The sequence below is a fragment of the Triticum dicoccoides genome, chromosome 7B, assembly GCF_002162155.2.
Source record: "Triticum dicoccoides isolate Atlit2015 ecotype Zavitan chromosome 7B, WEW_v2.0, whole genome shotgun sequence".
Taxonomy (NCBI): Eukaryota; Viridiplantae; Streptophyta; class Magnoliopsida; order Poales; family Poaceae; genus Triticum; species Triticum dicoccoides.
In genome coordinates this window covers 52764712-52785562 of record NC_041393.1, presented here as the reverse complement: position 1 = coordinate 52785562, position 20851 = coordinate 52764712, and the positions used below count along the sequence as shown (strand labels likewise).

At 48.7% G+C, this 20851-nt stretch overlaps 1 protein-coding gene across 2 annotated transcripts; it reads left to right on the top strand.

The window, feature by feature from the left end:
* Positions 1-6202: 6202 nt before the first annotated feature.
* On the top strand, positions 6203-10687 carry LOC119337325 (probable protein phosphatase 2C 54). Of its 2 annotated transcripts, none has more exons than XM_037609439.1 (4): positions 6203-6585; positions 8358-8558; positions 9071-9282; positions 9795-10687. In XM_037609439.1, exons 1-4 carry the CDS (start codon positions 6580-6582, stop codon positions 10363-10365), a joined length of 990 nt encoding a protein of 329 aa, XP_037465336.1. In that variant the 5' UTR covers positions 6203-6579; the 3' UTR covers positions 10366-10687. The 2 variants fall into 2 exon arrangements, with proteins under 2 accessions (XP_037465336.1, XP_037465335.1); XM_037609438.1 differs by having other exon boundaries at positions 6204-6581.
* The last annotated feature ends 10164 nt before the right edge of the window (positions 10688-20851 follow it).

The window sequence follows — 20851 nt, the reverse complement described above, 5'->3', positions numbered from 1 at the left end:
CTGGTGGCGGCGATGTATAGGAGCATGGGCTCTTTGGGAGTCGGAGCCGCCAGCACAGGGGGAGTAGTCAGCATCTTCTTCAGTTGGAGAAAAGCCTCGTCCACCTTGGGAGTCCATTCAAAGAAGGTCGTCTTCTTCATGAGCTGATACAAGGGGAGAGCCTTCTCGCCCAGCCGACTGATAAATCGGCTGATGGATGCCAAACAGCCGGTGAACTTCTGCACATCTAATAGTCGTCTGGGTGCCTCCATCCTCTCGATGGCCTTGATCTTCACAGCTTGCACTCTATGCCGCGTTCGGAGACCAGGAAGCCGAGGAGCTGGCCAGATGGTACTCCGAAAACACACTTCTCTAGGTTGAGCTTGATCTGGAATCGGCGCAGGTTCTCAAAAGTTTCCTTGAGGTCCTCCAGCAGGGTTCCGCGCTTCTCCGTCTTCACCACTACATCATCCACATAGACGTGGACATTTCTGCCGAGTTGCTTCAGGAGGCACTTCTGCATGCAACGCTGAAAGGTAGCGCCGACGTTTCTCAAGCCGAACGTCATGGTCAGGTAGCAGAAGGCTCCAAACGGCGTGATGAAGGCGGTCTTCAGTCTGTCGGCCGGGTTCAGCTTGATCTGGTGATATCCTGAATATGTGTCTAGGAAACTCAACAGCTCGCATCCGGCTGTGGAGTCTATCACCTGATCAATTCTGGGCAGAGCAAATGGGTCCTTGGGGCAAGCTTTGTTGAGGCTTGTGTAATCGATACACATTCGCCATTGCTTGTTCTTCTTCAGCACCAGCACTGGGTTCGCTAGCCACTCTGGAAAAAACACTTCCATGATGAAGCCGGCTGCCAGGAGCCGGGCTATTTCTTCTCCAACAACTCTTCTTTTTTCTTCTGACAGGCGGCGCAAGGGCTGCCTGACGGGCTTCATATCAGATCGGACGTGTAATTTATGCTCGGCGAATTCCGTCGGGACACTAGGCATGTCCTTGGGGGACCATGCGAAGATGTCGCGATTCTCACGGAGGAAATCGACGAGCTCGCCTTCCTATTTGCTGTCAAGGCCCGTGCCCATGACAGTGTACCTCTCCGGGTGCTCCGGGTCTAACGGTATCTTCTTTGTTTCTTTGGCCGGCTTGAATGATCCTTTTGCTTCCGACTCCTTGGGGTCGGGCGATAACTCGGGCTGCTTGCCGGCCATCGCCACAACCCGATCAAGAAGCCGTTTCTCAGCCGCGATCACCAAGGACTCGGCCAGCCGACTGCTTTCAGCCGCGCAGGCGGACGACTTCCTGTAGTCGCCGGATACGGTTAGGATTCCCTTGGAACTCGGCATCTTCATCTTGAGGTAGGCGTAGTGGGGGACCGCCATGAACTTGGCCAAGGCGGGTCGGCCAAGCAGTGCATGATATGGGCTTTCAAGGTCCACCACCTCAAACCAGATTGGCTCTCGGCGAAAGTGATCTTTGTCTCCGAAGAGGACGTCTATCAGAATCTTGCCGATCGGTGAGCAGGAAAGGCCAGGGACGATTCCGTGGAACACAGTCCGGCTGCTCTGAAGCTGTCTTCGCTTGATTCCTAATTTCTCCATTGTATCCTTGTACAGGATGTTGATACTGCTACCTTCGTCTATCAGTACTCGCGAGAAGCGAGTGGCCCGCCTATCTGTGGCGAGTGTGGCGCCTAAGACCAAGGCGTAGGAGCCTGGACTCGGCATCACCTCTGGGTGATCAGCTCGGTTCCAGCTGATAGGCCTTTCGGACCAATGCATGAACTCTGGAGTACTGGATGCGACTGCATTTACTTCTTGCTGCTGTTGACGCCTGCTGCGTCGGTCATCTGCTACACTGGTGAACACCACATAGGCTCCGTGCTCGTCTGGGAACTCGTCTTGTATCGCGCCGACTGGCCTGACAGCCGGCTGCTGGGGCGGCTGTGGAGGAGGTGGCCCAGCGGGAGGGGGAGGGAGCAGGCCGTCCCCCTTGGCGATTCTGGTCAGCCAGTGGCATTTCCTGGTGGTGTGGTTGGACGGCTTCGCGCCGCTATGGAACTTGCAGGGACCATCCAGAGTCTGCTCGTAGGAGAAAGCCGGCAGCCAGTTGGACTTGCCGCCCTTCTGTCGCTTCGCCGGAGGCGGCCCCTCCAACTGCTGGTCTTCTGCTGTTGCCACTTGCCGACTGCTGGAAGTCGGCTGCGAGGCTTTGCGCTTCTGGTCATTCTGCTGTTGCCGCCAACTGGTGTCTCCAGCCGGAGTTCTTGGAGTCTGAGGGGCGACTTTGCCTGTTGTGCTGACCCGAATCTCCGCCTTCATGGAGGAGTCGACCGTGGCGTACTTGTCCGCTGTGATCAGCAGCTCATCGAGGGTCTCCGGCTCGTCGCGGAGGATCTTGTGCTTGAGGAGGGTGCCTTCTCTCCACCCGACAGTAAAGTACTCGTTGGCTTGTACCTCGTGCACGCCCTTGCAGGAGTTCCGGAGTTTGCCCCAGCGCGTGAGGTAGTCGCGAGTAGACTCGTCAGGGCCTTGTACGCACAAGGAGAGTTGGCGCGGCTTGGGAGGTCGCTTGTACATGCTCGTGAAGTTGCGGACGAAAGCCTCGGTGAAGTCGACCCAGCTGTTGATGCTGCGAGGCTTCAGACTGTTTAACCACGTCCGGGCCGAGCCCTGGAGCATGAGCGGGACGTATCTTACGGCAACACGCTTGTTGCCGTTCGCTATGTTGACGGCTGTGGAGTAGTTGATCAGCCAATCTTCCGGCTTCATGGTGCCGGTATATTTGGGCGTGTCTCGGGGGAGCATGAACCCTTTGGGGAAGGGCTCATCTCGGATGCGGAGTCCAAAGCAGGGGGGACCCAACTCGTCTTCTTCTTCCAGCGCTAGGGATCGGTGGAGTCGGTCGATCCGGTGGCGGGCGTCGTTCTCTCCGACTCCCTCTCGGCGACCAAGGTGGTCGCCGAGAGTCGGATGTTCCACGGGTGGCGGGGAGACTCGCCTTTCTCTGCGAGGAGGGGGAGGCAGGTAGTCGTCCCGCTGTTCCACCGCTTTGGGGCGGCCGTCTTGGTCGCGCTCGATGGTGATGTGAGTCCGATTGTGGCTGACAGCCGGCTCCTTCTCCTTCTTCCCACGGGCCCCGCCAGTCGTCGTCCGAGACGTCGCACCTTGGTCTCGGTGAGGCGGTGGGTCGTTGTTTTGGCGCTGCGGCGCCTCAGTGCAGCAGCCGGCATCATTCTGCACAGCAGCCGCGTCGAGGAGCTGCTGGACTCGCTCCATCATTATGCGGCGCTCTTCGCCGTCGAAGTTATCGAGTTCGTCTGCCGCCGCCTGGGCGGCACGGATATTCTCTGCGGGCGTGGCGTACACAAGGCGATCAGCCCCGAAGAGGTTGGCGATTGCCACGCCGCGCTGTCGGACCGCGCCTAGGCGGCTAGGCCCGGTCGGAGCCGGCGAGCTGCCTACGGCGTGATCCATCTCGCGTTGGTAGGCTTCTGACAAGCGCCTCATGCTTGCCAGCTTCTTCGCACCCTCGACGAGCTGAAGGCGGAGCGCCTCCAGCGTCTCGGTGTCGGCGTCTTCCGGGATCGGTGCTGCGAGGTCTCGCAGGGCCGCGTCAAGCGGGTCGTGCGCTCCTTCGCCGGAGCGCTCGCCGTGATCGAGGACGAGGACCTCAGTGATGACGCTTCCGCCGCTCCCCTCGTGAGAGAGCGGCTCGTCGTAGACCACCACGTTGGTGGGGAACGCATCGAGCGACGCGGTGTCGGAGTCGACCAGCATCGGGTCGGTAGATCCTATGGACTCCAGGTCCGCGGCAGGCTCGCCGGCGACGTGGAGTTGGTCGAGGAGGCCCGCGAGGAGGCTCTCGGGGCCACTTGTGCCTGCGTCGGACGCAGGCTCATCGGAGAGGCAGACCTCGCCGATAAGATCGGCGAGGCAACTGGCCGCACAGGCGATCTCAGCGCCGTGCAGCGCGTCGGCACAGACGCCATCCGGCGTACCGGGCTGGCTGTGCTCACGGGGAAGGAACAGGGTTCCCGTCCAGAGCAGGTCTCCGGACGACGGTGCACCAGGCCCCACGGTGGGCGCCAAATGTCGGGGGTTGGATACGACATATGCCAAAGGATGGCTTATCATGGTGGGGGCGAGTAGAACGTCGCCGGTGCCAGGAAGCCGGATGAGGTGAAGACATGCACGCCGGCGGAACTTACCCAGCTTCAGGGCTCTCCTAGGAGATAACACCCCTACTGCTGCTCTGCGGGGTCTCCGCATGATCACTAGGGCAAAGTGGCTATAATGGGGCTCCTGGAGCTGTTTCTGGAGGCAGGAGAGGGCAAGGCTAGCTCTCTCCTCCCTGTGCTATCTGGTCTATCTCTATCTGGGTCTCAACCCTTTGCATGGGTGCCCCGGGGGGTTTATATAGGCCTACCCCCCGGGGGTACAATAGTAATCCGGCTGGGCGCGGGTCCCAGCCGTCTGTCTCTCAGGCCGCCGTCTTCCTCGCCGGCTTCTGGGGCCCGCCGACTAGCGGGTCCCGCGGACAGGCTCGATATTGTAGCGGCACTCTTGATGACGCAGGCTTGGTCATTGGGTCGTGGCAATAGTGCCGCCGTCTATCGGGCGATCACTGTCGTCATTCCCTGTCCTATCTGGTTAATGGCTCGTGGGGCCCTGGGGGGGGAGTCGGCCGACTCCAGGGAGGCCGACTCCCACAGGGTCGTCTTCGGGGCGCTCGGGCCGCCTTTGGCTCACCCACTGACAGGCGGCCTCGCCGCCTTCGGGTCGTACATGCCGGCGTCGTGGGCACAGTGTGCCGCGCACTGTGGCTGAGGTCAAGGCAGGCATGGCGACAGTGCCGCGCCTCGCCGGAGATCTTCCAGCGATACGGTTCACTGTAGCCATGCCGGCCCCTCGTAAGCAGGGGGAACGGCCATGCCGTGACCGTACCCCGCATCGTACTTCGAGATGAGGGAGGAGTCATGGGCCGACTCTCCATAGTCGGCCTCCCTGGAGGTCGCCAGCTTGGAGTCGGCTTATGTCGGAGTCGCCGTCTGGGACTCGGCTTGTCTTGGAGTCGGTGTTTGAGACTCGGCATATTTCAGGGTCGCTTCTGGGACTCGGCCTGAGGGGCGCGGCCGGCCCCGATGTCTTGAAAGGTCCTGGGACCCGGGTTAGCCTACCCGTGGCCCATAACTCCGACAGGTGATCTGCCTACAGAACAAGAAAATCAAATACTAAACTCATGATACAAGGTTACTGGGATTACCATTGGACTGACACACTTGAGGTATACCATGATCCGAAGTTTCTCCACACCTAATCTCTCTACTGAAGGAAAACACTTTTATTTCAATCTTTACTTTATGCTCTTTACTTCCAAGTCATTATTATTCTAGCTGCAACCCTCTCATCTTACTATTCTGATTTATTTGACTCTTGAAACACTAACATCGACTGCAGAATCACAAGAGTTGTGATAACTTTGTGTGTGTGGCAGAGATGTTGCTCATAAATACTCTTCTCAACGCTTCGTTGAGCCAACAACTATTTGGGATACATACACGAAGTGCTACACCACCATGTGTGGCTTGCATGTCATTACTAGCAACCACATCATCACTCTCATCGTCGGACGTTGATGAACATATTATGTCATTGAAAAAAAAACTCACCCGAGCTATCTGCCATGGTCCTTCGGAGTGATGAATCCATACCTCATAAGACATTGGCGGGCGTGGACGAGTTTTGGCCGGACAATCTGCCGAACACCTTGTGGGCGACCATGACTGCGAGCATGGATGAGTTTCGGTCAGCGAATGACCCTTACCTTGGCTCATTCAAGCAACACGGTTTGTCGAACCCTGCGTTCTACGGTTACCATGGAGGTGACGGTGGTGTGCCGAGGGTGCCAGCGACCTCGGGTAGGGGTGAGGGCCACGAGCTACGCCACCGAAAGGGGCCAGGAGAGGATGCCGCGGGCGCCCATGGCGTGTCTAAGCGGACACAAACTGGGCCCTTGGGCCTGCATTTTGGTCCGCGCGGACGCGAGCGGACGAAATGCGTCGGCCCGTTGCCCTTGATCCAAGAATTGGATCCTATGAAAAAAAAAAGAGGTTGAAGCCCAATCAACGTCACTTGTGACGCTCGTGCACCACGTGCCTCTCTTCCTCCTCCCCCACACTCTCCCCCCGCCGCTCTGTTCTCCACTCCCTCCCTCTCTCTGCCCCCATAAAAAAATCGAGCTCCAGCAAACAACCACCACCTCAAGCTTCTTCCCCACCTTTCCCTTCCTGCCCCGACCCCGAGCCATTTCTTTCGCCACAGATATTCCCAAAGCATCTCCTTTCTTTACCTGTTGCTCTCCTCCTCGGATTCCTCTTCCCCTGCCCCCCTCCTACTCTGCTCCTACCCGCCCGTATTATTCTTCCCTTCTCTCTCTCTGCTTTTCCCTCGTGCCCGATCTTCCCACCAGCACTCCAGCAGAGCGCCAGTTCTGCCAAGAAAACGCCGGAGGCAGGCCGGCATGTGCGTGGACGACGCCGACAGGCCCGATTCTGCAGACGCCGGAGCGCAGAAGCCCGCCGAGCTCACCTCGCCTCATGTGGGTACCGCCCTCTGTCTCTCTGAATCTCTCTCTGCAGTGTAAGATTCGATTTCGGGAGGGCGCTTCTTTGCTAGCCTAGATAGATGAATCTCGTCTCTTGTTCGGGGAATTTGATGGTTTCTATCCTGAGCTGTGTCCCATCATGGCGCCAAGGGGACGGATTGAGCTGGAAGCAGCCGGAACCAGGCCGCGTGTTGGCTTTGCACGCACGCGTTTGGTGCTTCCGTTTCTTAAAATCTGGAAGAAAGTCGCTTTGAATCGTTCAACAGGACAGAGTGTCAAGCTCCCCGCGTTCGGTAGGAGATTTCTGGTGACAAGTGACAGGTTGTTGTTTGACCGTCCATCGCATTTCTCCGTCGGTAGTACTAGTGCTACTACTACTCTGTAAGACTGTAGCTGTACTGGGTGTACACGCTGTGCCCAATCATTTGCTAGATAATCGTGATGATGAGATTTAAGACTAGCCATAGTGGGAGTAACTTCAGCAGTAACTTCAAGTCCAACTCAGCAAATTTGTCTATGTGGCAATGAGTTAATGAAGAGAGAGGTGGTTCTAGTAACTGGAACATCACACATATCAAGGTAAGATGAGTCTATAGCATAATAAATGAAGTATTGCAAATGTTACCACATATATGTTACTTCCCACTATAGAGGTAGTAACATAGAGTAGTAACATGCCCATGTTACTACTCTATGTTACTACCCATTATGGCTAGTCTAATGCCACAGGGTGTCAGGGAGGGAGGTACCAATTTCAGACCATTGTACTAGTGGAATACCTAGCAAACAGGAATAATTACTACTCCATGTGCATTGGAGCACTTGGTACCTGCAAAGATTTTTTTTTTCCTCTCTGAGGCTGAAGTGAAACAAACATGGCCCTAATGCTGTGTTAAGTGAAGGGCATGTTGTTCTTGCAATGATCCATGTTGATTTGCTTACTTTGAAGTGCCTGCATTATGTCAGTGATCGACCTGGCTGTATCGTGAGTGTTGCTTACTGCTGCCATGGGTTGCCGTCATTGGTTTGTGTAATGCTAGTGCTGAACCATCTGATTTCAGGTTATTTATCTATGTATATATGGCTTTGCTTATTTAATCAGCAGATAGTTATATGGATTTTACATTGCTGCATCACACTTTCTTGAGTAGTCAAGTCTGATGGTCTCGTGTTAACAATTTATGGGTCGCTAATGATTAGTAGAAATAATCAGTTCATTGAAGGTAACATTGTTGATGTTACTAAGTTGAACATTTGTGTATGAACTAGATGCTTTACTAATCAATGCAGCTTATTCATATTTCCCAGTTACTATTCAAATTTCAGAGAATAATGGTACTAAACTAGACATGGTAGGGGCAACACAATATAACAATTACAAGTTACAACCAATGCTAGTAACAATAGGACTGTCTCCCCAAATTGGCTAATGGCAGTTATGGTCAAAATACCTGATAATCACATGTAGTAATTTGTTACATGTTATTTTTCATAAAATTCTTAGTTAAGGCTGAAGTGAACCAAACATGGCCCTAATGCTGTGCTAAGTGAAGGACATGTTGTTCTTGCAATGATCCATGTTGATTGCATACTATGGAGTGCCTGCACTATATCAGTGTTGCTAACTACTGTCATGGGTTGCCATCATTATGCAAAGTGGTGCTTCATCTTTTTCATCAGAATTATTTCCTATTGTTTCTGCTCTCAGTTATAGAGTGCACCTACTTTACTTACATTCTTAGTTATACTAATGCGTTTTTGAACATACAGATGGAGAGTGTTTGTGAGAACACCACAACTGCTGATTTCAAGCAGAGTAACTTTGGAAATTTCCTTCCAAATGTTAGATCAGGCGGTTGGTCAGATATTGGAAGTCGCCAGTACATGGAAGATACCCATGTGTGTATTGCCGATCTAGCTAAAAACTTTGGTTATCCAACGGTGGATAAAGAAGTTGTTTCCTTTTATGGGGTATGTACATGCTTTCTCTTTTTCACTTTTTGCTCATTTTGACACAGAAATCAAGTCTATTCAAATTTACAACTAGCTAGACCGCAATTAGCTAGACCGCAATTTCCCACATGAAAAGGATAAAATTATTGCAGATTTGATCCATGTAGCCAATAATAGAAAATCTCGAGTTGTATTTGTGTACCAGGAAACTTGTATAAAGTATGTACAGACAGATCCTCTATCTTCAAGAACTATCCACAGTCAATCCTATGCTCGATCCTTGAACCTTGATCTACATTTCTGTCATGCCATCATCCAATAAAGTTCTCTTCATTGTTTTTGTACAGAATGCAGTACACACTGTGGTTCTCTGAGTGTAATTGTTGTGCTGTAGTACTTGAAAGTACAGTTTTTATTTAACAGTATAGAAGTGTAATGACATGTGGTGATCATTTTAATTGTTCTCTGTTTATATGAATCACGAGACATTGTGTTCCTGTAAGTAAGTTTTTGCACTTCTCATTTTCTAGGTCTTTGATGGGCATGGTGGAAAAGATGCTGCCCATTTCGTTCGCGATAATCTGCCAAGGGTCATTGTGGAAGATGCTGATTTTCCTCTGGAGCTTGAGAAAGTAGTGAGCAGATCCTTTGTGCAGATTGATAGTCAGTTTGCAGATAAATGCTCTCACCAGAGAACTCTGTCGTCTGGCACAACGGCACTTACGGCAATGATTTTTGGAAGGTACTTCTCTGGCACATATAACTGTCTCCTTTCTATATAACATCTTTGATTGAGCCGGTCATTTAAACCATACAATACACTTCCTTTGTTTAGGAGGTCCCATTGTTCAGCATCTATGATATGGGATGGAACACAAGGGATATCTATATATGAACAAACAATGAAAATGCATCGTAAAATGGCATCATGATACTGTTGAAGTTTAAACTCTATACTGTTTTTGAGCTGCATGGTTTACCTTGAGTGTTCTGTAAACTGCAACTATGATAAACTAGAGAGATTCTGCATACTTTGAATGTTCATCCCAAGCATATGATTTATATATATGCATCTTTAGTTATCCCTGGAGATAGTTCTAAAGGCATAATATTGCAAACATTTGTCCAACATTAAGATCTTCCTTTTTTTTATGTTATATGAGCTTTTGCTGGGTTTCCATATCTTTAAATTTCACTGCACTGGTTGACTTTCCTAATAATAACCAATGCTGATCATTATTATGTCTGCTGCAGGTCCCTTCTGGTCGCGAACGCTGGTGACTGCAGAGCTGTACTTTCCCGGTGTGGCATCGCAATGGAGATGTCGATGGACCACAGGCCCTGCAGCCTCAGCGAAAAGCTGCGGGTCGAGTCGCTCGGCGGCTACGTGGACGACGGCTACCTGAACGGTCTGCTAGGAGTCACCAGAGCCCTCGGCGACTGGCACCTCGAGGGAATGAAAGAGGCCAGCAGGCCCGGGGGAGGCCCCCTGAGCGCCGAGCCGGAGATCAAGCTGACCACGCTGACCAAGGACGACGAGTTCCTGGTGATCGGCAGCGACGGGCTCTGGGACGTCTTCTCGAACCAGAACGCCGTGGACTTCGCCCGGCGGCGCCTCCAGGAGCACAACGACGTGAAGCTCTGCTGCAGGGAGATTGTTGAGGAGGCGATACGGCGGGGCGCCACCGACAACCTGACGGCGGTGCTGGTGTCCTTCCACCTTGTGGCACCTCCTCAGATCAGGGCAAGCCAGCCTCGCAGGGTGGCGCGGAGCATTTCGGCCGATGGGCTCAACAGCCTCAGGATACTCCTGGGGAGCCAATGACGGCATTCTTCCCGCGCCGTGGTCGGCTGCTGTGCTGGTACTTTCTGAGCTCTAATTGTATGTAGTTGTGTTGGTGCTTCACTGTTGTTGCTAGCTGTTGTTATGTTACCCCATTGTTGTTGAGGCAGTGGCTGTTATTCTTGTTGGTAATTAAGCCAACGAACATGTGAGCTCACGCTTGTGAGCATTTCTTAGCTGCTGGAAACTAGGCATGTCCTGGAGAAGAAGAGGTTGTGTGCCCTGTTGTATCATACATTTCCCTGTTTTCATCTGTAAATAAGATTGTCGGGGCAACTGAAATTCGATCATGTAACTCCATCGCCGTGAATGTGTCGTCGAATCGATGGTCTTTTCTGTGTCCCTTGTCTCATGAATTGTCAATTACCAGGTGTCAAAGCACACAAAAAAGTGTACAGAGCTGAACACAAAGGAGCAAAATATTGCCTGATAAGTGATAAGGGCTTGGAGAACAGAGCAACAACGCCAAACTGCACGTACATAAAACTAGTCCAACTTCTCTGCATGCAATTAAACAACCCCAATTCAAATGGTTTCCGGACACTTCTCTGCATGCAATTAAACGACCCCAATTCAAATGGTTTCCGGACAATTTTCTGGAGGGACGAGCGAGCAAATATATTACGCGTTTCCTGGGAGACATGCAGGCAACTTTCCAGGGGCAGATGTCCATTATTACTTGCTTGAGAACCACTTGACAGAGTTCTTAATCCCGTCCTCCCCGTGGCATTACGCGCCTAATCCAGGGGTCCGGCGTCCTAATAAACACGGCTCCATGGTTGGGGCAGACATACTTGTTCAAAGTGTAGCAGAGGACTGCATAAACAATGGCTACATTCCTGCATTGGTACTTCAGGTTAGACCCTTGGCCGCAGACATGAGTACACCAATCACTGGGCGGGCCCGGGCTGGTGCCCTTAGCCAAAGCTCCGTGTCTGTGTAAGTGTGTGGTATATATGGTCTTCTCAGGGTCAAATGGTTCTTCAGACAACAGAGTACACATCTCCTCGCTAAGACTGAGCCACTGTTGTTCCACTCCACCTGAGCTGAGTTTGAAGACCCGAGGCAACAACGCTGTCTCCCAGCTCAACCCTCTCAACCCTTTCAAGATCCTTCAAAGCATAGACGTACAAGATGGCCAAGACCTGCTTGCGAATGGCTGCGGCTGCCGTGATTCTGCTCCTGATGGTGGCGACGGCCCAGGGCATCAGGCTGGACACAGAGAGCTGAAAGACAATAAGCGTTCCTACTCCCACGAGGGGAGCCGCAGTTCTGTTTATATTGATTGATGCGGCCGAAGCCAAGCTTGGAGTACAAGGAATATTACAAGGAGTTTGAGTAGGAGAAGGAAAGGAGTTTGAGATGCTACGGAAACATATTCTCTAACACCCTCCCTTAATCTTAACTACCCTAGATTAAGATTACTCTTGAACTCCTCAAATGGTCTCGATGACAATGCCTTTGTAAAACCGTCTGCTACTTGATCCTTGGAGGGAATAAACCGTATCTCAAGTTTCTTGGCTGCAACCCTTTCTCGCACAAAGTGAAAATCAATTTCGATGTGCTTTGTCCTTGCATGAAACACAGGATTTGCGGACAAATATGTTGCTCCCAAGTTATCACACCATAAACATGAGATACGATTCTTCTTGATTCCCAATTCCTCAAGAAGTGATTCAACCCAAATGATTTCTGCAGTTGCATTTGCCAAGGACTTATATTCAGCTTCTGTGCTTGACCGTGACACGGTGGCTTGCTTTCTGGCACTTCAAGAAATAAGGTTAGACCCAAAAAATACTGCAAAGCCTCCAGTTGATCTTCTGTCATCACTGCATTCTGCCCAGTCAGCATCAGAGAATGCACTCACAAGAGAGGAATTAGACCGTTTGAAATGAAGTCCTATTTTCATAGTATGCTTTACATATCTTACAATTCTCTTGACAGCTGACCAATGTGCAGAAGTAGGTGCATGCAGATATTGACAAACCTTGTTGACAACAAATGAGATATCTGGACGTGTGAGAGTTAAATATTGTAATGCTCCCACAGTACTCCTATACCTTGTACTTACCTCCTCCTGAAGTGGCACACCTTCATATGCTGAAAGTTTTTCTGAGGAAGACAAAGGTGTAGGAACTGGCTTGCAATTCTTCATCCCCATATGCGAGACAGAAGCTCAGTGATATATTTCTCCTGATTTAACACAATTCCATCTTGAGTTTTCTTGACCTCAATACCTAGGAAGAAATGCAAATCACCTAGGTCTTTCAAGGCAAACTCTGAGCTCAAATCATGCAGAAGTGCATTAGTAGCATTTTGTGAAGAACTTGCAACTATGATATCATCAACATATATAAGCACAAAAATGACTACTCCAGCCTTGTTATAAATAAACAAAGATGTATCAGCTTTGGAGGCAATGAAACCAAGATATTTCAACTGTAAGCTCAATCTGGAGTACCATGCTCTGGGTGCTTGTTTTAAACCATAGAGTGCCTTGTCAAGCTTGCAAACATAATGTGGTGACTTCTTGTCCTCATAACCAGGTGGTTGTCTTATAAACACTTCCTCTTCTAGAATGCCATGCAAAAACGCATTCTGTACATCTAGCTGTCGTAGACTCCAACCCTTGGATACAGCAATGGCTAGCACAAGTCTGATAGTTGCAACTTTAACAACAGGACTGAAAGTGTCCTCATAATCAATACCATAACGTTGTTTAAAACCCTTCGCAACGAGACGTGCTTTGTACCTGTCAATGGAGCCATCTGCCTTCTTTTTAATTCTGTAAACCCATTTGCAATCGATGATATTTTTACCTTTCTGATTTGGTACAAGATGCCATGTCTTGTTCCTCATAAGTGCAGAATATTCCTCATCCATTGCCTTCTTCCACTTAGGATCATCAAGTGCACTATTCAATGTTGTTGGTTCTCCTGAAATACACAATATTCCATATGGTATAGTCCCATCTTTTCTTATTTTAGGATTCCGTATACCTTTCTGTAATCGAGTCATAACTCGTGAAGAAACTGCTGGCTGGACCACAGGAGCACTCGCCGCAGAAGATCCCGAGGAAGCTGCATGTGATGACACAGGCGAATCTGGCGCCACCTGCGCAGAGGATCCTGTAGCCGTTGGTGTGGCCGCTTGTGTGTCCACCACACGGGTGCCAGCCGCCCGAGCCGGCACAGCGGATCGACCGCCCGACCGCGGTTGCAGGCGCGTGCTGGGCGAGGGAGATTTGGCCCCACGGCTGGTCCCGCCTGCTGCTGAGGTGGCGGCGTGGGAGTGGCGCGCGCTGGGCGAGGCGGATTCGGCCCCGCAGCCGACCCCGCAGCTGGTCCCGCCTGCTGCTGAATCAGCGCTGCGGGTGGTGGGAGCGCGATCCGAGGCTGATTTGGCCGCGGGATTCGAGGTCTGCGTACGAACAGGAGTTGCGGCGCCGCCGGATCAGCTTCGTCATCTGTGCCAGGTTCGTCTCCTTCCTCAGCATGAAATATAAGATGATCTTGAGCTTGATTTTCGAAATTTTGATCATTTTGAGCGTCGTTTTCACCAGGGACCTGTACAGGCAACAGAGAAGAACCAATACCAGCAGGAATATCATCACTTTGGTTAGTACAACTGTCGCCCCCATGATCAAAAGACCGAAGATGTGGAGGAAGAAGAAGGATTTCCTTGCGGAGAAGTGCACCAGCATTGGGATGAAGGGAAGCAAAAGGGAACACTGACTCATCAAAAACTACATCTCTGGATATGTAGACCCTACCAGTAGGAACATCTAGACATTTAACTCCTTTGTGTATGGGACTATAGCCTAAGAAGACACACTTTTTGGAGCGAAAAGCGAGTTTGCGTGTGTTATAGGGTCTGAGGTTGGGCCAACATGCACAACCGAAAACACGAAGAGATGTGTAGTTGGGTGTGACACCAAGGAGTTGAAGGAAATATGCCCTAGAGGCAATAATAAAGTTATTATTTATTTCCTCATAATCATGATAAATGTTTATTATTCATGCTAGAATTGTATTAACCGGAAACATAATACATGTGTGAATACATAGACAAACAAAGTGTCACTAGTATGCCTCTACTTGACTAGCTCGTTAATCAAAGATGGTTATGTTTCCTAACCATGAACAATGAGTTGTTATTTGATTAACGAGGTCACATCATTAGTCGAATGATCTGATTAACATGACCCATTCCATTAGCTTAGCACACGATCGTTTAGTATGTTGTTATTGCTTTCTTCATGACTTATACATGTTCCTATGACTATGAGATTATGCAACTCCCGTTTGCCGGAGGAACACTTTGGGTGCTACCAAACGTCACAACGTAACTGGGTGATTATAAAGGAGCATTACAGGTGTCTCCAAAGGTAGATGTTGGGTTGGCGTATTTCGAGATTAGGATTTGTCACTCCGATTGTCGGAGAGGTATCTCTGGGCCCTCTCGGTAATACACATCACATAAGCCTTGCAAGCATTACAACTAATATGTTAGTTGTGAGATGATGTATTACGGAACGAGTAAAGAGACTTGCCGGTAACGAGATTGAACTAGGTATTGGATACCGACGATCGAATCTCGGGCAAGTAACATACCGATGACAAAGGGAACAACGTATGTTGTTATGTGGTCTGACCGATAAAGATCTTCGTAGAATATGTAGGAGCCAATATGGGCATCCAGGTCCCGCTATTGGTTATTGACCAGAGACGTGTCTCGGTCATGTCTACATTGTTCTCGAACCCGTAGGGTCCGCACGCTTAAGGTTACGATGACAGTTATATTATGAGTTTATGCATTTTGATGTACCGAAGGTTGTTCGGAGTCCCGGATGTGATCACGGACATGACGAGGAGTCTCGAAATGGTCGAGACGTAAAGATTGATATATTGGAAGCCTATATTTGGATATCGGAAGTGTTCCGGGTGAAATCGGGATTTTACCGGAATACCGGGAGGGTTACCGGAACCCCCCGGGAGCTATTTGGGCCATAGTGGGCCTTAGTGGAAAAGAGAAGGGGCTGCCCTAGATGGGCTGCGCGCCCCCCCTTCCCCTAGTCCTATTAGGACTAGGAGAGGTGGCCGGTGAAGGAAATATGCCCTAGAGACAATAATAAAGTTATTATTTATTTCCTTATTTCATGATAAATGTTTATTATTCATGCTAGAATTGTATTAACCGGAAACATAATACATGTGTGAATACATAGACAAACAAAGTGTCACTAGTATGCCTCTACTTGACTAGCTCGTTAATCAAAGATGGTTATGTTTCCTAACCATGAACAATGAGTTGTTATTTGATTAACGAGGTCACATCATTAGTAGAATGATCTGATTGACATGACCCATTCCATTAGCTTAGCACCCGATCGTTTAGTATGTTGCTATTGCTTTCTTCATGACTTATACATGTTCCTATGACTATGAGATTATGCAACTCCCGTTTACCGGAGGAACACTTTGGGTACTACCAAACGTCACAACGTAACTGGGTGATTATAAAGGAGTACTACAGGTGTCTCCAATGGTCGATGTTGGGTTGGCGTATTTCGAGATTAGGATTTGTCACTCCGATTGTCGGAGAGATATCTCTGGGCCCTCTCGGTAATACACATCACATAAGCCTTGCAAGCATTACAACTAATATGTTAGTTGTGAGATGATGTATTACGGAACGAGTAAAGAGACTTGCCGGTAACGAGATTGAACTAGGTATTGGATACCGACGATCGAATCTCGGGCAAGTAACATACCGATGACAAAGGGAACAACGTATGTTGTTATGCGGTCTGACCGATAAAGATCTTCGTAGAATATGTAGGAGCCAATATGGGCATCCAGGTCCCGCTATTGGTTATTGACCGGAGACGTGTCTCGGTCATGTCTACATTGTTCTCGAACCCGTAGGGTCCGCACGCTTAAGGTTTCGATGACAGTTATATTATGAGTTTATGAGTTTTGATGTACCGAAGGAGTTCAGAGTCCCGGATGAGATCGGGGACATGACGAGGAGTCTCGAAATGGTCGAGACGTAAAGATCGATATATTGGACGACTATATTCGGACATCGGAAAGGTTCCGAATGATTCGGGTATTTTTCGGAGTACCAGGTAGTTACGGGAGAAGTAATGGGCCTTGATGGGCTTTAGTGGGAAGAGGAAAAAGGCTGCTGCGCCCCCCCTCCCCTTTGGTCCGAATTGGACTAGGGAAAAGGGGGCCGGCCACCTCTCCTTCTCCTCCTATTCCTTCTCCCTTCCTCCCCTCTTGGTGGACTCCTACTAGGACTTGGAGTCCTAGTAGGACTCCCTATCCTGGCCGCACCTTTGCCTTGGCCGGCCTCCTCCTCCTCCATCCTTTATATACAGGGGCAGGGGGCACCCTCTAGACACAAGTTGATCCACGTGATCTATTCCTTAGCCGTGTGCGGTGCCCCCTGCCACCATATACCTCGATAATATTGTAGCGGAGTTTAGGCGAAGCCCTGCTGCTGTAGTACATCAAGATCGTCACCACGCCGTCGTGCTGATGGAACTCTTCCCCGACACTTTGCTGGATCGGAGTCCGGGGATCGTCATCGAGCTGAACGTGTGCTCGAACTCGGAGGTGCCGTAGTTTCGGTGCTTGATCGGTTGGATCGTGAAGACGTACGACTACTTCCTCTACATCGTGTCATCGCTTCCGCAGTCGGTCTGCGTTGGGTACATAGACAATACTCTCCCCTCGTTGCTATGCATCACATGATCTTGCGTGCGCGTAGGAAATTTTTTGAAATTACTACGTTCCCCAACAGTGGCATCCGAGCCTAGGTTATTTATGTTGATGTTATATGCACGAGTAGAACACAAGTGAGTTGTGGACGATACAAGTCATACTGCCTACCAGCATGTCATACTTTGGTTCGGCGGTATTGTTGGACGAGACGACCCGGACCAACCTTACGCGTACGCTTACGCGAGACCGGTTCCCTCGACGTGCTTTGCACATAGATGGCTTGCGGGCGACTGTCTCTCCAACTTTAGTTGAACCAAGTGTGGCTACGCCCGGTCCTTGCGAAGGTTAAAACGGAGTCTATTTGACAAACTATCGTTGTGGTTTTATGCGTAGGTGAGATTGGTTCTTACTTAAGACCGTAGCAGCCACGTAAAACATGCAACAACAAAGTAGAGGACGTCTAACTTGTTTTTGCAGGGCATGTTGTGATGTGATATGGTCAAGGCATGATGCTGAATTTTATTGTATGAGATGATCATGTTTTGTAACCAAGTTATCGGCAACTGGCAGGAGCCATATGGTTGTCGCTTTATTATATGCAATGCAATCGTGATGTAATGCTTTACTTTATTACTAAACGGTAGTGATAGTCGTAGAAGCATAAGATTGGCGAGACGACAACGATACTACGATGGAGATCAAGGTGTCGCGCCGGTGACGATGGTGATCATGACGTGCTTCGGAGATGGAGATCACAAGCACAAGATGATGATGGCCATATCATATCACTTATATTGATTGCATGTGATGTTTATCTTTTTATGCATCTTATCTTGCTTTGATTGACGGTAGCATTATAAGATGATCTCTCACTAAATTATCAAGAAGTGTTCTCCCTGAGTATGCACCGTTGCGAAAGTTCTTCGTGCTGAGACACCACGTGATGATCGGGTGTGATAGGCTCTACGTTCAAATACAACGGGTGCAAAACAGTTGCGCATGCGGAATACTCAGGTTATACTTGACGAGCCAAGCATATACAGATATGGCCTCGGAACACGGAGACCGAAAGGTCGAGCGTGAATCATATAGTAGATATGATCAACATAATGATGTTCACCGATGAAACTACTCCATCTCACGTGATGATCGGACATGGTTTAGTTGATTTGGATCACGTGATCACTTAGAGGATTAGAGGGATGTCTATCTAAGTGGGAGTTCTTAAGTAATATGATTAATTGAACTAAATTTATCATGAACTTAGTACCTGATAGTATCTTGCTTATTTATGTTGATTGTAGATAGATGGCTCGTGCTGTTGTTCCGTTGAATTTTAATGCGTTCCTTGAGAAAGCAAAGTTGAAAGATGATGGTAGCAATTAGACGGACTGGGTCCGTAACTTGAGGATTATCCTCATTGCTGCACAGAAGAATTACGTCCTGGAAGCACCGCTGGGTGCCAGGCCTGCTGCTGGAGCAACACCAGATGTTATGAACGTCTGGCAGAGCAAAGCTGATGACTACTCGATAGTTCAGTGTGCCATGCTTTACGGCTTAGAATCGGGACTTCAACGACGTTTTGAACGTCATGGAGCATATGAGATGTTCCAGGAGTTGAAGTTAATATTTCAAGCAAATGCCCGAATTGAGAGATATGAAGTCTCCAATAAGTTCTATAGCTGCAAGATGGAAGAGAACAGTTCTGTTAGTGAGCATATACTCAAAATGTCTGGGTATAATAATCACTTGATTCAATTGGGAGTTAATCTTCCAGATGATTGCGTCATTGACAGAATTCTCCAATCACTGCCACCAAGCTACAAGAGCTTCGTGATGAACTATAATATGCAAGGGATGAACAAGACTATTCCCGAGCTCTTCGCAATGCTGAAAGCTGCGGAGGTAGAAATCAAAAAGGAGCATCAAGTGTTGATGGTAAACAAAACCACTAGTTTCAAAAAAAAGGGCAAAGGGAAGAAGAAGGAGAACTTCAAGAAGAACGGCAAACAAGTTGCTGCTCAAGAGAAGAAACCCAAGTCTGGACCTAAGCCTGAAACTGAGTGCTTCTACTGTAAGCAGACTGGTCACTGGAAGCGGAACTGCCCAAAGTATTTGGCGGATAAGAAGGATGGCAAAGTAAACAAAGGTATATGTGATATACATGTTATTGATGTGTACCTTACTAATGCTCGCAGTAGCACCTGGGTATTTGATACTGGTTCTGTTGCTAATATTTGCAACTCGAAACAGGGGCTACGGATTAAGCGAAGATTGGCTAAGGACGAGGTGACGATGCGCGTGGGAGACGGTTCCAAAGTCGATGTGATCGCGGTCGGCACGCTACCTCTACATCTACCTTCGGGATTAATATTAGACCTAAATAATTGTTATTTGGTGCCAGCGTTGAGCATGAACATTATATCTGGATCTTGTTTAATGCGAGACGGTTATTCATTTAAATCAGAGAATAATTGTTGTTCTATTTATATGAGTAATATCTTTTATGGTCATGCACCCTTGAAGAGTGGTCTATTTTTATTGAATCTCGATAGTAGTAATACACATATTCATAATGTTGAAGCCAAAAGATGCAGAGTTGATAATGAAAGTGCAACTTATTTGTGGCACTATCGTTTAGGTCATATCGGTGTAAAGCGCATGAAGAAACTCCATACTGATGGACTTTTGGAACCACTTGATTATGAATCACTTGGTACTTGCGAACCGTGCCTCATGGGCAAGATGACTAAAACACCGTTCTCCGGTACTATGGAGAGAGCAACAGAGTTGTTGGAAATCATACATACCGATGTATGTGGTCCGATGAATATTGAGGCTCGTGGCGGATATCGTTATTTTCTCACCTTCACAGATGATTTGAGAAGATATGGATATATCTACTTAATGAAACATAAGTCTGAAACATTTGAAAAGTTCAAAGAATTTCAGAGTGAAGTTGAAAATCATCGTAACAAGAAAATAAAGTTTCTATGATCTGATCGTGGAGGAGAATATTTGAGTTACGAGTTTGGTGTACATTTGAAAAACTGTGGAATAGTTTCGCAACTCACGCCACCCGGAACACCACAGCGTAATGGTGTGTCTGAACGTTGTAATCGTACTTTACTAGATATGGTGCGATCTATGATGTCTCTTACTGATTTACCGCTATCATTTTGGGGATACGCTCTAGAGACGGCCGCATTCACGTTAAATAGGGCACCATCAAAATCCGTTGAGACGACGCCTTATGAACCGTGGTTTGGCAAGAAACCAAAGTTGTCGTTTCTTAAAGTTTGGGGCTGTGATGCTTATGTGAAAAAGCTTCAACCTGATAAGCTCGAACCCAAATCGGAGAAATGTGTCTTCATAGGATATCCAAAGGAAACTATTGGATACACCTTCTATCACAGATCCGAAGGCAAGACTTTTGTTGCTAAATTCGGAAACTTTCTTGAGAAGGAGTTTCTCTCGAAAGAAGTGAGTGGGAGGAAAGTAGAACTTGACGAGGTAACTGTACCTACTCCCTTATTGGAAAGTAGTACATCACAGAAAACTGTTTCTGCGACACTTACACCAATAAGTGAGGAAGTTAATGATAATGATCATGAAACTTCAGAACAAGATACTACTGAACCTCGTAGATCAACCAGAGTAAGATCCGCACCAGAGTGGTACGGTAATCCTGTTCTGGAAGTCATGCTACTAGATCATGATGAACCTACGAACTATGA

Bases quoted from the DNA above. Each gene is read 5' to 3' on its own strand.
- LOC119337325 (XM_037609438.1), top strand. From the start codon at position 6,504: ATGTGCGTGGACGACGCCGACAGGCCCGATTCTGCAGACGCCGGAGCG. The intron at 6,582-8,357 runs GTGGGTACCGCC...TTGAACATACAG, and splicing joins CCGAGCTCACCTCGCCTCAT to ATGGAGAGTGTTTGTGAGAA. The intron at 8,559-9,070 runs GTATGTACATGC...CTCATTTTCTAG, and splicing joins AAGTTGTTTCCTTTTATGGG to GTCTTTGATGGGCATGGTGG.